Genomic DNA, 15,874 nt, shown 5'->3' with positions numbered 1-15,874 from the left:
GGAATTTAACCTGAAGTAGGTGAGCGTCAGTTTCCCAGCATTTATAACTATGGAAATGATCCCATAGAAGGCTTTAAAATCCTCTTGGCCTCCTTTTCTCCTCTCCTTCTTCCCTATTCTCATTTATTTTTACTGTTTAGATTATAGAAACATCCCTGTGAATGAAGCTATATTTCAGTGAGTACTTCATTGCTGGAAATTTCACTACCAGAGATAGAAATAATACAGGAAGGAGGCCATGGTATAGAAGCCTGGGTTCTTTGTTCCAGGAGAGCTGGCACCCTAGCTCCAGAAGCTTCTGAGGGGTTGGGTATCAAGGAGGCTTCATGGATATCAGGCCCTATCTCCGCTCATGGGTTACCAGACCAGGTGGTTCCTGGGAGCAAGGTCCTGTGTGCCCTGACAAGGCTGCCCTGGAGACAGCACCACAGCCCCCTTCCTTGTCACCTACAGTTGGTATTGATGAGGGAGACCCAGATCTTCTCATACATGACTGTTCCCTTTGGTTTAACCGTGTTGTGTATTGGAGTGCAAAGATGAGTAAGACTGCCCTGTCCTTAAGTGTAGTGAGAGATAATATGGAGAAATATGGGAAACACTTGGATAAAGAGCACTAATATATGTAGAGCCCACAATGGACAGGGGAGTAATGGAGAAAGAAGGTCAAAGAGGTGGACAGGGGCTAGGCCACAGAAGACCCTGCCTATATGCTTTGCCCAGGGCCTGATCCTGAAGCTCTGGAAAGCTAGTGGAAGGATTTTAAGCAGAGAAGTGTGGTTTGTAATCAGAGTTGGAGGACAGACAGCCTAGGGGACCACTGCATTAATTTAGGGGGGATAATGAAGCCCAATCTAGATCAGTGGCAGTGGAGTCTGAGAAAAGCAGACAGCAGAAGAATTTGAGAGGTAGAACCTGAACAGTTTGTTTGCAAATGACTGAAGACAATTAATGTGGGACAGTCCCCAGTTTTGGGGCTTGGGTGTCTGAGAATTACAGTAGTACTGATCACTGAGATTATAATAAGAGAAATGGGCATTTGGGGGTATTCGGGGTAGGGGAAGGGTGGGCAGTAGAGCCTTCAGTTAGTCATCATCATTGAGATCCCTGTGGGACACCCAAGTGCAGATGTCTAGAAATGAAAGTTTAAGAGTGAGGTCTGAGCGGGAGGCAGAGAGGTGAAAGTCAACTGCAGACCAGTGGCTGCTCAAGTTGTACCTGGAGCTGAGTCAGCCAAGAGAGAGCACAGTGAGGACACTGGAGAGATGTGAACTTTCCCAAAGACCATCCATAGTTAGACTCAGAGAACCATGAGAGATGGGTGTGCTCAATGTCCAGATGGGTTTTCCAGAAAGAGAGAATGTGAGGAAATCAAGGTAGATGTATGTAAAAGGTGAATGTATCTATGAGGATGTTTATCCTAGAATTGTTCATATTTAAAAGTTGAAATAACTTAAATATCCAGCAACAAGGACTAAATCATGGCATGACCATGTGATAGAATACCATGCAGCTGTTAAAATATAAAAAATTTATATATAAAAAAACCACTGGTGACAGCTACATCAAAATGAATAATAGAAAATACTATTTTAGTATTCATATATTATTTATTCAGTACTCACTTAAGTTTTCCTATTTGCCTTCTCTCTTTTCCAGATTGAACACAATAAACTTATATTACATTGGTAGGTAGGCAAACCCATCAGGGTAAGCAGGACAACACTGGAGAAGTACCCATTGGATTCAGTATGTGGAAATGACTGCCAAAGCTGCCTGAGGAGTGAATGGGAAGAGAGGAAGTATAAACTGCAAGTTTAGACTTAATTTTTTTTTCTTTTTTCTGAGAGAGCATGGCATGTGAGTGAGTGGGGGAAGGGCAGAGGGAGAGAGAGAATCTTAAGCAGGCTCCATGCACCAGCATGGAACCCAACAAAGGGTTCCGTATCATGACTGTGTGATCATGACCTGACCAAAATTAAGAGCTGGCCGTTTAACTGACTGAGTCACCCAGGTGCCCCATAGATTTTTCTTTGAGGATGGCCATAAAGGGAAAGTGAGACAAAGGGAGTCATGTCTACTGTGGATGAGGAGCTGAGGGAATTACTTTCTCAGGTAGGGAGTCTTATTATTATTATTTTTTAAATTTACATCCAAGTTAGTTAGCATATGGTACAACAATAATTTCAGGGGTAGATTCCTTAGTGCCCCTTACCCATTTAGCCTATCCCCCCTTCCACAACCCCTCCAGTAACCTTCTATTTGTTCTCCATATTTTTGAGTCTCTTATGTTTTGTCCCCCTCCCTGTTTTTATATTCTTTTTGTTTCCCTTCCCTTGTGTTCATCTGTTCTGTGTCTTAAAGTCCCCATATGACTGAAGTCATATGATATTTGTCTTTCTCTGACTGACTAATTTTGCTTAGTATAACACCCTCTAGTTCCATCCACATAGTTGCAAATGGCAAGATTTCATTCTTTTTGATTGCCAAGTAATATCCCATTGTATATACATATACCACATTTTCTTTATCCATTCATCCATCGATGGACGTTTGGGCTCTTTCCATACTTGGCTATTGATAGTGCTGCTATAAACATTGGGGTGCATGTGCCTCTTTGAAATAGCATATCAGGTGGGGAGTCTTGATCGAACCCCCATGTTAAAGAAAAGAATCAGTCTCTCAGGAGAGGTTGCAGGCTACAGGTCTGAAGGGGATTGTTGACGGGGCAGGGAAGGAGAAGAGAAGAAGGAAGAGGGGGCTAGAGCTTATTTATTTTAGGTATGACCTGTGGGCAAGATATAGGAAAGAGGATAGAATGCAGACAAAATCAATGATGTATGGGTGTGGAGCGGGGACCAAGGATGTGCATTCTTGAGTGAGATGGCTTCCTGTCTGAGATCTGTGTTTAAATACTGTGGTGGGGGGTGGGGTAGGGCAGGGGCAAGGGTTGGGATACATGAAACAAGATCAGTGAATCGTTGACAAATGGTGAAGCTGGGTAATGAATAGAAGTTCACTATATGATTCTGCATACTTTTGTAAAATTGCCAAGATTAAATTCAAAAGGGCCCTATCCTTACTTGAAGATAGCAGCTGAGTCTGACCTGCATTCTCCTACCTGAGACTGTTAACCCAACTGCTTCCTACTCCAGTATCCCAAACAGTAGAGGCTTCCTGCCTGCCTTGTTTCTTATCCCAGCCCCTCTGGGGATGGGGCCCTGGACAAGTCCATGCTGGATGGCAGTTTCTGCAGCAAGGATTCAGTGGCCAGACTAGTAACCTGGAAAAAAAACAGAATCTTGAATGCAGAACCCCCAAGTAATCCTGAGTCAATAGCATCAAAACATGCAATAAAAAGTAAGTTGGCCTGTGTATCCTCCAACCCCCCCTGGATATTGTGTGGTCCAAAGGTTCTGTGGGCCAAGGGGTCTCTGCATTTGAATTCATGGTGGAACAATAACTGGGGAGATAATTATCACGTTGTGCTTTGCTCAGGGGTCCCATTCCCAGCCCCAGGAGCGGGGCATCACTCTGAAAGGCTTTCATCTTCTCATGTGATTATGGTACCCAGAATAAAAACTTTAGGCCTTTTTTCTTTAAATTTTTTTTTTCAACGTTTATTTATTTTTGGGACAGAGAGAGACAGAGCATGAACGGGGGAGGGGCAGAGAGAGAGGGAGACACAGAATCAGAAACAGGCTCCAGGCTCTGAGCCATCAGCCCAGAGCCTGACGCGGGGCTCGAACTCACGGACCGCAAGATCGTGACCTGGCTGAAGTCGGACGCTTAACCGACTGCGCCACCCAGGCGCCCCAGGCCTTTTTTCTTAAGATGGTGCTTTTAAAATTTTTGGCATATAATGGAAGTGCAGTAAATGCTAGGTCATCATCATCATCATCATTCCTCGAATAGAACTTTCAAATATCATGTTTTAGGAGCTGATATGTTCTCAGAGTTTATTCCCTTCAAGTCACTCATTTTGTAGATAAAGACACTAGTTCAAGTGACTTGTCCCAGGTCATACAGCTGTTAGTGGCAGGGTAGATGACAAACCTTTCTTCTTGAACATCCCATAGTGAGGATCTAAATCTGCTTGTAACCCTTTCAAAGCCTGGGCCCAAGCGGAGGGTAATGTGGTAAAAGAAATACTGTCCAGGAGCCAAAGGCAACCCCAAAGCAGCTGAAGTCCATTGCTTAGCCTTCTTCAAAACTGTCAAGAGGATTCCTTTCCATAAACCACAGAAAAAAAATGACAAAACCTCTTGCCTTCATCTACAATATCCATCATGCCTTCAGCAGCCCCAGAACAATCCCCTCCATAATTCAAGCTCTTCCCCAACATTGCTCTCTCCCTCCCACTACCCGTTCCTCCAAAAGAAAGGATACTCCCTCTTTGAGAGGGGGGAGGCACAAGGGAAGTCACCTGACAATTGCAGGCTTGATTTTGGCAGGCTGGCAGAGGAGGCAAGGCTGTGGACAACCCCCATGATAATATCCTCAGAAAGGTATCTGGGGGTGACAAGGTAGTGATGACAGGCAGGCCATGTATGCCAGAAGTGAGACCTTTTTAACACACATTCAAGGAAATACATTGAATTGAGAGTTCTGAGACAGCAAAGAAAAGATGTGGAGAGAGCAAGACTATGGGAAACAGAGAAAGGGGTCAAGTAGTAATGCCTTTTCCATGTGCCAAGTCCATCTTCTCCCCACATGGCTTAGACGCCATGGGCATCTGGGTGCCCTGGGTGATGCCTCTGTACAGCCTCCTAGATCCTCTCCCAACAGCCTTAGTGTCAGAACTGCCAGAGATGAAGCTCTTCTATCCATGCATGTGTATGTCTTGGCTTCTTGGCTATGCTTCCTTCCCAAGTAAGCTTCAGATCTGGGGAGGGTCATCTGGCATCCTGGCTTACTCTCTTTGTTGAGCTGGGGTGTTTGGTGGCCAAGGAAGGATACATATCCGGGTCATCACCTGTGGCTAATCAGGATGGGCCCTTCCCTAGAAGGAGGTGCATCTGGATCTTGTGGAGGGTTGACTATGCCATGATGGGTGCAGGAGAGCCCCGAGGTCCATGGCGAGGGGACCTGAGCCAATCATTGCAGCTCTGTCCAGACTTTCCAGAGGATCTGGATCGAGAGGGAACCACAGGCCTATATTACTCTCTTTCTGTTTATGTGAAAGAAATATTAAGGACTGAACCATATCTACCTTCCTAGGATATATGGGCTTTCAAATAAATAGAGAAATAAAAATAAAGCCAACAAATTCTGTAGATAAATGGGTAAAACACTTTTATGCAGTCTTATCATTAATTAAAATGAATCACCCTCACCCAAAGCCTGCCATGTCTCATCAAGACTAATTACAGAATTCATCACTGCCATGAGTTTTCCTTCCATCCAGCAAGATGCTCACAATCACAAGTTACTATTCCTCATAGAAGGTGGGCAAGAGCAATGACTATCTCTTTGAGTTTTCAGCCAGCAATCAATATGGCATCTTACTGAGCTCATATTGTTAACGAGTGGCCATGGTGGAGGTGGTGGAGTTGATAACAGCTAGTGGGGAGGCCTTCTGTGCCTGAGGTGCATACAGACTAAAGAGAAGATGAGGCTAAGTCATGTGTGGCCATCAGAGAATGGAGAAGTCTATCCTAAGGGCCTGTTGTATGGACTGTTCATTTCTTCATTCATTCAACAGACACTTAATGAATTTTGGGTATGTGCCAGGCATGGTTGTAGACACCAGGAATAGAGCAGAGAAGAAAACACATCCCTTATTTTTGTGGAGGGTGCATTCTATGGGAGTGGAGACAGCACAAAGCGATAACATATGGCATGCAGTAATGATAAAATGTTGAGGCAGAGGAATGGACAGATTACTATTTAGGATAAGTGGTCCAGGAAGATCTTTTTTTTTTTTAAGTGTTTATTTATTTTTGAGAGGGAGAGAAAGAGCACACGAGCAGGGAAGGGGCAGAGGGGAAGGGAGAATCCCAAGCAGGCTCTGCACTGTCAGCACAGAGCCCAACGCGGGGCTCTATTCCACGAATTGTGAGATTATGACCTGAGCTGAAACCAAGAGTTGGCCAGTTAACCGACTGAGCCACTCAGGTGCCCCCAGGAAGATCTTTCTAATTGGCTGGCAATTGAACAGAGCAGAGAGAAGGTGAGAGCCAAGAGGATACCTGGGGAGAGAGACTCTGAGGGAGCAGTGAGCACCCAGGGCCCAGGTGGGAGTGCATGAAGGAGGAAGCAGTGTGTCTGCTGGGCAGGTAGTGCAGGAGAGTGGGGGCCAGTGGGTTTGCGTTTGAAGGGCTATGTGGGTCATTTAAATCATTGGCTTTTACTGAGCCATTGTGGGGTGTTGAGAAAGGGCAGGATCTGACTTAGGTTTTACAGGAGCAGCTAGGTTAGTCTGGTAAGAATGGAGTAGGTGGGAAAAGCTGGGTGTAGCCAGTGGCTCATGATGTCCAGGGAAGACAGCTGAGAGTGGCTTGAACCAGGGTGGTCATGGTAGGTTTTGAGAAGTGGAGGGATTATGGATGCATATTCAAGTAGAGCTGACAAGACCTGCTGACAGATTGCATGTGGGGTGTGGGAGAAGGGAAGGAGGCAAGGATGACTCTAAGACCCAGCACGAGCAACTGGAAGAATGGAGTTACCACTGAGGCTCTAGAAAGGATACAGCCAAAGTGACGGTGACCAAAGGGGTGAGACACCAGTGGCTCATGAAAGCAAAGATAAAAATTGCAGTGTATTTATGGATGAATATGTCTACTTGTTGTAATGAGGAAGATGTTGCAAATTGGTAGGCCCTGGGCTGAATCTGGCTGGTGGACATGTGTGGTTTGGTTCTCACAGTTACTTAATAAGTAACTCAATTCAATTAGTTGATATTTAGAACCAATGGGATTTTATATAAAAATATGGATTTCCTGCTTCTTTTAGGAAAGTGGAAGTTCTGGCAGTCCAGGTGAGGGCTGGTTGGCCCTGGATGACAGCTAGCCCCTTTGGCAGGGTGCCCCCAGCCCATTCCCTATTATTTTATAGCTGCTTGCCACCCTCTCTCAATCCCGGTCTCCTCATTTGAAACTAGGAATAACAGTAGTACTTACCTCCTGGGGTTATTAGGAAAATTAACAGACATAACTCATGTAAAGCAACTAGAATACATGGTTATCAACTAAGTATTCAAAAACGCTTGGTTTATTGTTGTTGGTGTTATTATCTGTCTGGTCTTGCAGGGCTGTGAGTTTGCAGCTCTTGCCAGGAGGATTTCAGAAAGCTGGAGGATGATTCTAACAGGGGTTGAGAGGTGAGTGAAGCTTCCCTTAATAAATAATGGCACCAAACCAGAAAGCAGGAGGGAAGGAGGCACAGCTCCGAGACACTTAGAAAATTGTGTCCGCCTGAGCGCTATCAGCCCCACAGATCAGGGTTCATTTCTCTTCTTCCGCAGAGCTCGGCATAGTGGCCTGGATCACCCAGTGACTCATCTAATAGCCCAGTGAGTTTGCCCAGCTTGCAGCATCACAAATTACATTTGCAGCCTCCTTATCAGGCAAGCTAGGAAATTAAACCTAAACGGCTATGGTGTTGCTAAGTAATATGGCTGCATACACAGACACCGGAGGCTGAGACCATCACAGCCCCATTCAAGCATCATTTCCCACTGTGGCTAATAAGGTTTGAGACCTTCAGAGAAACTGTTATTTTTTTAAGGTCAGAAAATGAGGTTACTTGGTTATAAGCAAAAGAGAGAATTTCCCTTCTAGATGCTATGTGTGTGCATGTGTGTGCGTATGTGTGTGTGTATGGGTGTATGTGTGTTTGTATATGGGTCTCTGTTGGAAATCTATAGTCTTGTGGCTAGTGAAAGTGAGGGGCAGGAAGCCAGCTTGCCTTCCTGAACCCCTCTGCCCTGGGCCATCTTTGTCCATTTTAGGTTTTGGCTCCTCATGGACCCACCAAGTGTAAAGCTTGAGGGCATAAATCCAGGGAATGAGACAGTAGTTCCGTGGCCCCCTTAGTTCACACGGGTAAGGATTTAGCATGTGTATCATCACCCCAGTGTGGCTCTTCTGTAACTTAGTATCTCTGCTGGGTGGTGAAGTGTGGTCAGGGGGTTGAGGCATCTGGAGCCCATGAGCCCTCTACAAGCTCCCTCTCTAAAAGGAGTCCCTCCATCTTCTCTGATCTGGGCTCCCGGGAAGGGGTGAGAGAGCGAATTCCTATTTAATTAGTATCTTCAATCACATTGTCTTCACAATGCTGCGGATTATTTTTCAAGACTCATTCAGGTTGTGTGAGCCTCACATATTTCTGGTTGGTGAGAAGTGGGTAGAGCTTATAGGCCACTGGAGGGAGATGCCTGCTGTCCAGTGGGTGTGTTTGACCTGTGCGGGTGTGAGGTAAGATCTGAGTTCCATCCTCTGGTAGCTCTTGATAATCTGATCTAGCCAGTCCTGATCCTCACTAAGCAGAAGAAAGTGGAGAATTTCTTCTGGCATTTGTTGTGTGGTATGAGACATGGCTGTGCCCAGATGGGACAAAGACTTTCAGATAAGAGATGTCTCCAAACCAAACTTTCCATATTCCCTTCTTTCCATTTTTTTGATAGGCATGGACCCATTTCCCTGGGAAAGAGCTGTGCTCTGTTAGAATGAGACTAATCTGTGGGACTACCCCAGCTGGCCATTGATCTGACTGGGACATCCCTGTCCACCTCCACGTGAGTGATATGTGACCTCACCTTTATATATCACTCAGGAAACACTTGAACAAGCAGGGGTCATATTTCAGACCAGTCTTTGGTTTTAACAAATAGTCAGGTGTAGATAATGATATTTAATCATTAAACCACCAACATATCTCATTTTGTAGTGCTTTGCAAACCTTGTGTAGCTGTGAGCTGTGATTTGTTTTCATGTGAATGTGACATGGTGCTTGGGTCTTATTGGTTAATTTTCATATAAGTCTTTATTTTTGCCAAATGTTTTCACTACTAATTTGTTGCATAGTAAGTTAAATCAAGAGCTGTATGATTTGTGTCCCCTTTAACACTATTTCTATTTGAAGACCATATTTAAACAGTGCCCCTTTCTCTGGAGGGCTGTCACTTGGTCTAGTAGATGTGTTTCTTTGGATCGTTCTTTTATGACTTGTATTGGTCCTGCTGCCAGAAAGACTTCCAGAGAGTGAGCTGGCCCCACGCTGAGTGCCTCTATAGCTCTGCTTGCCTTCCTCTGGATGACCAGTGAGTTGCTAAGCACATGTGTCTGCATGGCTATGTACTTGCCCATTTCTGAGGCCTTCAACTCTATCTGAATTCTCTGAGCTGGTATACAGTCTGGATTAGGTTTCCCAGGGAAAGGGAGACCACTGCCTCCACTGGCAGGTTCCTAGCACAGGACAAGAACAACCTCAGGACATCCTGATTCTCCAAGGACCTCAGAAGGCACCACTCCCACCTAAGATAGCGGCACGTTGGTGCAGCAGCCTTGTGTTTGGGGGACAGCCCCACCTCATTCAGAATTGCTTCTATCTCCACCACTGTTGAAACATCCTGGCTAAGTCTAGGGTCCCCACTTTTTCTTCCTTTCCTTCAAAGTGAAGACTGGTCAGCACCTTATAGATGATGATGCACCTTTAAAGTGATAGCGTTTTACAAAATTCTGATGATAGGGGTGCCTGAGTGGCTTAGTCAGTTGAGGGTCCAACTCTTGATTTCAGCTCAGGTCATGATCCTGGGGACGTGGAATCGAGCCCAATGTCAGGCTCTGCACTGAGCATGGAGACTGCTTAAGATTCTCTTTCTTAGTAGGAAACATGGTGCTTTTTGCTACGTTTGGTTAAGAGGGAATGAATATGCATCTCCTGTCTATCCACAATTTCATGTGCTCCTGTTGACTGATTTATCAAGGCAGTTGGTCAGGGGTGAAATACCAAAGGCCCTCCAAGTCTCAGTTTAGCAAGGAATGTAATATTAAAAACTTTTATGAGGAATTCTTTCTAAATCCTTTGAAACCTAATTCCTAATTCCACCTTTATAGATTTTATATATTAATTTTTCTGACTTCAATAAATTATTAACTATCTTCAAATATTTAATAACTTATGTATCTTTTTTTAAGTGCTTGTGCACTCTCTAAAATAAAAAAATATATAAAATTCTGATGGTTTATTGCAGATTCATGGTGGAAAATGCTGAAAATACAGAACAGCACATCAAAAAAAATTAAAAACCACTCATAACCCATCATTAACCCACAGAATACCACTACTAACCTTCTGAAACATCTCGTTCAGGATTTTGTCTATTCACGTACATATATACACACATTTACATATGTATATAATGTATATATTTCAAAATGGGATCATAATATTTTGCTACCTGCTTTTCTCATTAACACTGTATTGGCATTCCCATGCCATTAAAGTATTCTACATCATCATTTTGATTGCCTGTCATTTTTTATATGGACACATTCTGGTTTATTCAGCCTGTTCCCTATTATGGGATATTTAGGTTGATTCCAGTCCTTTTTTTGTCGTTATAATCATTGACGTAAGGGACATCCTTGAGGTATGTCAAAGGTTAGCACATTTTTAAAAGACTTTGATATTGCCAAACTATTTTCCTGAAAGGGTATACATATTACTGACCAGCTGTGTATAGATGCCTTTTATTGCAATTTAAAACATATTTGCCAATTTAATAGGTGAAAAATGAGCTTCTCCTTGTTAATTTTAATATCGTGGAATGTGTGAGGTTAAACATTCTCCTTGCCATTAATTGGCTGGCGGGGGTATTTTGTGCTCCCCTGCTTCTAGATGATGGAGTTTAAAACTGTTGTTAGTTACCACTTAGGAAGATAAAATTGGGGCATGCTGCCAGGGAGCTGAGGGTAGTTAAAGTGGTCGCTATTAGACTTCAGAGCCTAAAACCAATCTTCCTAAGTGTGTTTTCAATCATCCCTGAGTGGGTCTTCTAATCTGAGGGTATCTTCTCCTCCAGGCCTCCTGTAGGTCAGAACCTGACGGAGCATGACGTGGAACACAAGAGGCATGGGGAGGTGTCTTGATATAGACAGGGTGCATGGCTCACTAATGGATTGATATCCTATACCTCCAGTCATTCCCCTTTTTCTTCCCCTCATTCATGCAGATAATCACATATTGAATATCTTTCATTTTGCTTTATGGTGTCTATTTCCTTATATGACGGAGTAACTCGAGTGTTTGGTGTCATTGTTGTTATTTTGTGTCTGCCCAGGAGGTAGTTGAGAACCAGCTGTGTATGAATACCAGGCTTCTACTGTTTCTAGGTATGCAAACTCACAGGGCTAGGTGAGGAGAGAGGTCACAGCAGGGGAGCCGGATTTGGGAGGCGCATTAAAGGCAGAGGGTACACTCTGGATCAGATCTGTAATCTGTAATATGCAACATGTTGAGAGGACCAGCAATCCTGGGGTGGCATGGCTGGGCTTTGAGGACATATTGATGTGCCATGCTCCTTTCATGATACAAAAATGACTTTCATGCAATTCATTCTTGTGTGAAGGTCCAGGGTGGATCTAGAAGACAAAATCATGAGGTATTTTGCCAGTTTCAATAACCAAGTTTTTGGGGAGAAAACGAATGGCTGGGGTGGGGGGGTGGTGAAAGCCTGGAAGGTGGTGAAATCTGAGGTGATGCTGGCTTCCCTCCAGCTGAAGCAGGCTCTTGTGAAGGCTGGGCTAGAATGGCCCGTCCATCATCGCAAACTGGCGGGTGTTCCCAGAAGAGCCGCTGAGGTGTGAGAGAAACTGCCTTGTTACCAGGAATGTGGGAAAGAGTGGAGGTTTTATGTATAATTTCCTTTTCTCAGAATCCAAAATAGTCATAAATAAGCCCAAAGAGGCAACAGGCAGGAGAATGAAACATGAATGCCTATCATTTCTGAGGAGCTAGAAACTGAGAAGAATTCAAATAGATCTTTCACTGTGGATTTGGACTCCAAAGTAACTTGGCCAAAGCTAAATGTAGTCAGTTTACAAAAAGGGCTCTGCAAGGTGACATAATGCCACAGAGATGAAGATTTTCACAGTGGAAAAAACAGGTTTGGCACAGGCAAGCTCTAAACTCTTTGGAGATCATAATCCTGTACTCTCCACAGATCCTTGAGAGTTAAAGGCTAAGACTGTTAGAACATCACGACAGGGTTTTACATCAGTCCTCCTCGCTGTGAAAGGACTTGGGTCTTTTGGTGTTGAATGCACAGAGGAGAGGATTTGGGAGGGCTGGTGGCACAACAGTTGGCTGCCTTGAAGAGAACTGCCTCTTGGAAGAATCTAGAGGCATTTGGTTGAACTTAGTGGTGTGCCAGCATTTATTATTAATCACACTGAAACTGATTTTTCTTTGTCTTGTATTTTCTTGCAAATCTGACTTGATCTTCATAATGTAAGATATTTTCCAGAGGTTTATTGAATTTCAATTTTTTAGTCAGGATTTGAACAACTGCTGAGGCTCATGGGAGGGGCAGTTTTATAACATACATGGAGAGGAAGAAGGAATGTGTGTTTTATAAGCCGAGGTAGCATGTGTTTAAGGGGTCAGGCATGGACCCTCAGGCCTGATAGGGGCGCTGTGGAACAATGGTGGGCAGAGTAAAAATCATAGTCATGCCACAGTATAGTAGTCCTCCTTATCTGTGGTTATGCTTCCTGTGATTTCAGGTACCCACTGGTCAACCAAGGTCTGGAAGCAGATTGTCAGAAGGTCACTAGTAGCCTAACACTACATCACAACACCTGCGTCATTCACCTTATTTCATCTCTTCATGGAAGCGTTTTATCATCTCATGTCATCACAAAGGGAGGAAGAAGGGTGAGTACAGTGCTCCTTTCGCAGTACGAAAATGGACTTTCATGTCATTCATTTCAGTCAGAAGTTCCAGGGATGGATTTGGAAGACAAAAATCATAAGATATTTTGAGACAGGTCACATTCATGTAACTTTTATTGCAGTCTATTATTATAATTCTATTTTGTTATTAGTTGTTGTGACTCTTACTATGTGACTCTTACTATGCCTAATTTATAAATTAAATTTTATCATAGGTATGTATGTACAAGAAAAAAAAACATAGTGTCTATAGGGATTGGTACTATATGTGCTTCTAGTCATTCCCTGGGGGGCCTTGGAACATGTCCCCCATGGATAAGAGGGGGGACCACTATAGGTGCCATTGGATGCTTAGCTCCCACTCCACTTGGAGATGTCAAGGCCTTGTTTTCTGTCCCAGGGTCTGTGTGTAACTGGGATGGGAGACCCTTTTACTTGAGAGCTATTATCTTTGCTGCATGATTAGACTCTCCTGACCTTAGTTCTCACTTGTAAAATGAGGTAATAATAGTATCCATCTCAAGGAATTGTGTGATTAACTGAGTTAATACCTTTAAAAAAGAAAGAGCACTTAGAGCACAGAGTGAACAAGCCATGCATGTTAACTATTATGATGACGGTAGTAGTAATGACCATCCCTATTGGACATCACAGATGGAGGCAGCCTAGGGTGGTTACATGATGTCGCTGTCTCCTGGCAAGGATCCAATGAATCCCCGCTTTACACCTCCATGGCTTTGCTGAGGACATGGTGAAGAGTGTGAGGACTGTTGTTCTGTCTACTTCTGGACGGGGCTGATGGAGAAATAACCAGGCCTGTGAGTTTATACAACAGTGGGTCAAAGTGTAAAAGTTGACCTTGAGAATTTCATTAATCTCTTCAATTATATTGAAGGCAGCAGAGAAGTCACTTCTCACACGGGTCCCCAAGAATTAAAAGAGTGAATGCTGTCCTCTAACTCTTGGCCTTGCCACTTATCAGCTGTGTCAACTTGGGCCAGTTACTTAAACTCTCTGAACTGCAGTTTCTTCATTTGTAAAATGGGAAGACTATAGCATTGTTGGAATTACTGAATCAGATGATATCTGTAGAGTTAATAGCAAATTAAGTTCTTGGATCCAGGTGACGGCTCAATAGAAGCCTGTTATCATGCCTATTATTATTTTTATTATAAATGCTTATAATTGCAAGCTACCTTTGCAGTTTTCAATTTACAACGCAGGGAACAGGTTACTTTCACAGCAGGGCTTGTCCTGTGACAATCTTCTCCATCACCTTAAAAGATGTTCACATTCATAGGAATTCCCTCACCTGGGCTGGGCCTGACCCTCAGAACTCCGTGGTTGTCTATGTGAAGATGGGCATTATCCATGGGAAGATTTCCATGCAAAAGCGTCCTGGTTGCACAAGGGTTGGGTCCAAGTCATCCTGCCTCTGCGAGTGTCTACAGCCCCAGGGAATGGGTCATGGCTCCTACTGGATGATTAGGACTTTTGAGGACTTTTGAGGTGTCCAGACTCAAACCCTCCTCACCATTGACTCTTTCCACTGGGCAAATTCCTAGGAGTAGACTGGCATGATTACATGGTGTTCGTTTAACTTTTTTTTTTTTTTTTTTTAAGAGAGAGAGAGAGTGCACGAGCTGGGAAGAAGGGCAGAGGGAGGGAGAGAGAGAATCTCAATCCTACATGGGGCTCAATACTATGACCCTGGGATTATAACCTGAGCCAAAATCAAAACTCAACTGACTGAGCCACCCAGGCACCCCTGTTTAATGTTAAAAAAAACTGCCAACTGTTGTCCAACATGGTTGTACCACTTTATATCCCCCCCCCAGTTCTAACTGTATCATCTCTCCAGCCTCATTTTCCATTCTTTCCCTTACAGCAAAGTCAGTGCTTTCCAAACTTCAAGAAAAAAATCAATCAATCTATCTATGTATCTATCTATCTATCTATTTTAACTTTAACATTTGTTTATTTCAGAGAAAGAGAGAGGGGGAGAGACAGCATGAGCAGGGGAGGGGCAGAGAGAGAGGGAGACACAGAATCTGAAGCAGGCTCAAACTCATGACCTGAGCTGAAGTCAGATGCTCAACCAACTGAGCCACCCAGGCACTCCATATATATATATATATATATATATATATATATATATATATACACATGTATATATGTATATATATATGTGTGTGTATATATATATCTTTTTTTTTTTTAAGAAGCAGAACTTTAAAAATAACGAAGGCCATACCTAGACACCCAGTAAATAAAGCAGAGGGAGATAGATGCTTTGGCTGAAGGGTTGGGGGAGGTGCATGGACCCTGAAGCTGTGAGGCACCTCTGCCCACCCTGGGGCTGAAGGCAACACAGAGTGAAGACCCCTTCTAGGTCACAAGCATGAGTTAAGTTCAGTTGGATTTAACTTTCAGTTGAATTCTGGGCCTGTCAGAGAAGCCATGATATTGTCCTGGCTTGGGCTGCCAACATCTCTGCTAGCCATGCTAAAAGCCTTCCGTGGGGGTCATCCAAGCTGGCGGCAGAGGCCGAGCCCCTAAGAGGAGGGCCAAACGCAGCAGGCTTGCTATGGGGATGATGTTTCTTACGGGATGGAAAAGATTTTCAGGATATGAATGCTACTTTTCCACCACCACGGTGTGTCAGTCAAACTTATTCCGTCTGCAGGACAAATATCAGAAGCTGTGGGATTCCAGATACCAGGGACAAAGGAACAAATTGGGAACATTGTGCACAAAAAAGATTTTAATAAAGATTGAACTGGCTCCTCGAGTAGATTCTGCCACTCTTCTTATTGTGATCTTGACAGTGATGCAGGGCGGGAATGAAAAGGCTGAGCCTGAGGCGATTCATATTCCTGGCACTGACAGGTGAGTGTAGCCTAAATGGTGGCTGACAACAGAGGTGCCTTTGCAAGGGTGCTCGAGGGACACCCTCTCTTCCCGCCAAGATCTCCCCTCT

General features: G+C 43.9%; 1 protein-coding gene across 2 annotated transcripts in view; it reads left to right on the top strand.

Moving 5' to 3' along the window:
- GCH1 (GTP cyclohydrolase 1) overlaps window positions 1–15,647 on the top strand; it is a 76,357-nt gene extending 60,710 nt beyond the window's left edge. Inside the window, exons 4-6 of one of the 2 annotated variants that reach the window (XR_007153257.1) lie at window positions 12,726–12,876; window positions 13,549–13,712; window positions 15,581–15,647. Coding sequence is in view for 1 of the 2 variants with exons in the window: in XM_047863954.1 (XP_047719910.1) it covers window positions 12,726–12,876; window positions 13,549–13,563 (166 nt within the window). In the remaining variant the exon portion in view is untranslated. Of the gene's footprint in view, window positions 1–12,725; window positions 12,877–13,548; window positions 13,863–15,580 lie in introns of those variants that run through there. The other variant, XM_047863954.1, reaches the window with a different exon arrangement.
- Window positions 15,648–15,874: the final 227 nt, after the last annotated feature.

Source organism: Prionailurus viverrinus, chromosome B3, assembly GCF_022837055.1.
Source record: "Prionailurus viverrinus isolate Anna chromosome B3, UM_Priviv_1.0, whole genome shotgun sequence".
NCBI lineage: Eukaryota > Metazoa > Chordata > Mammalia > Carnivora > Felidae > Prionailurus > Prionailurus viverrinus.
Note: the sequence above shows the minus strand (reverse complement) of the source record. Positions and strands in the feature narration are given on the sequence as shown.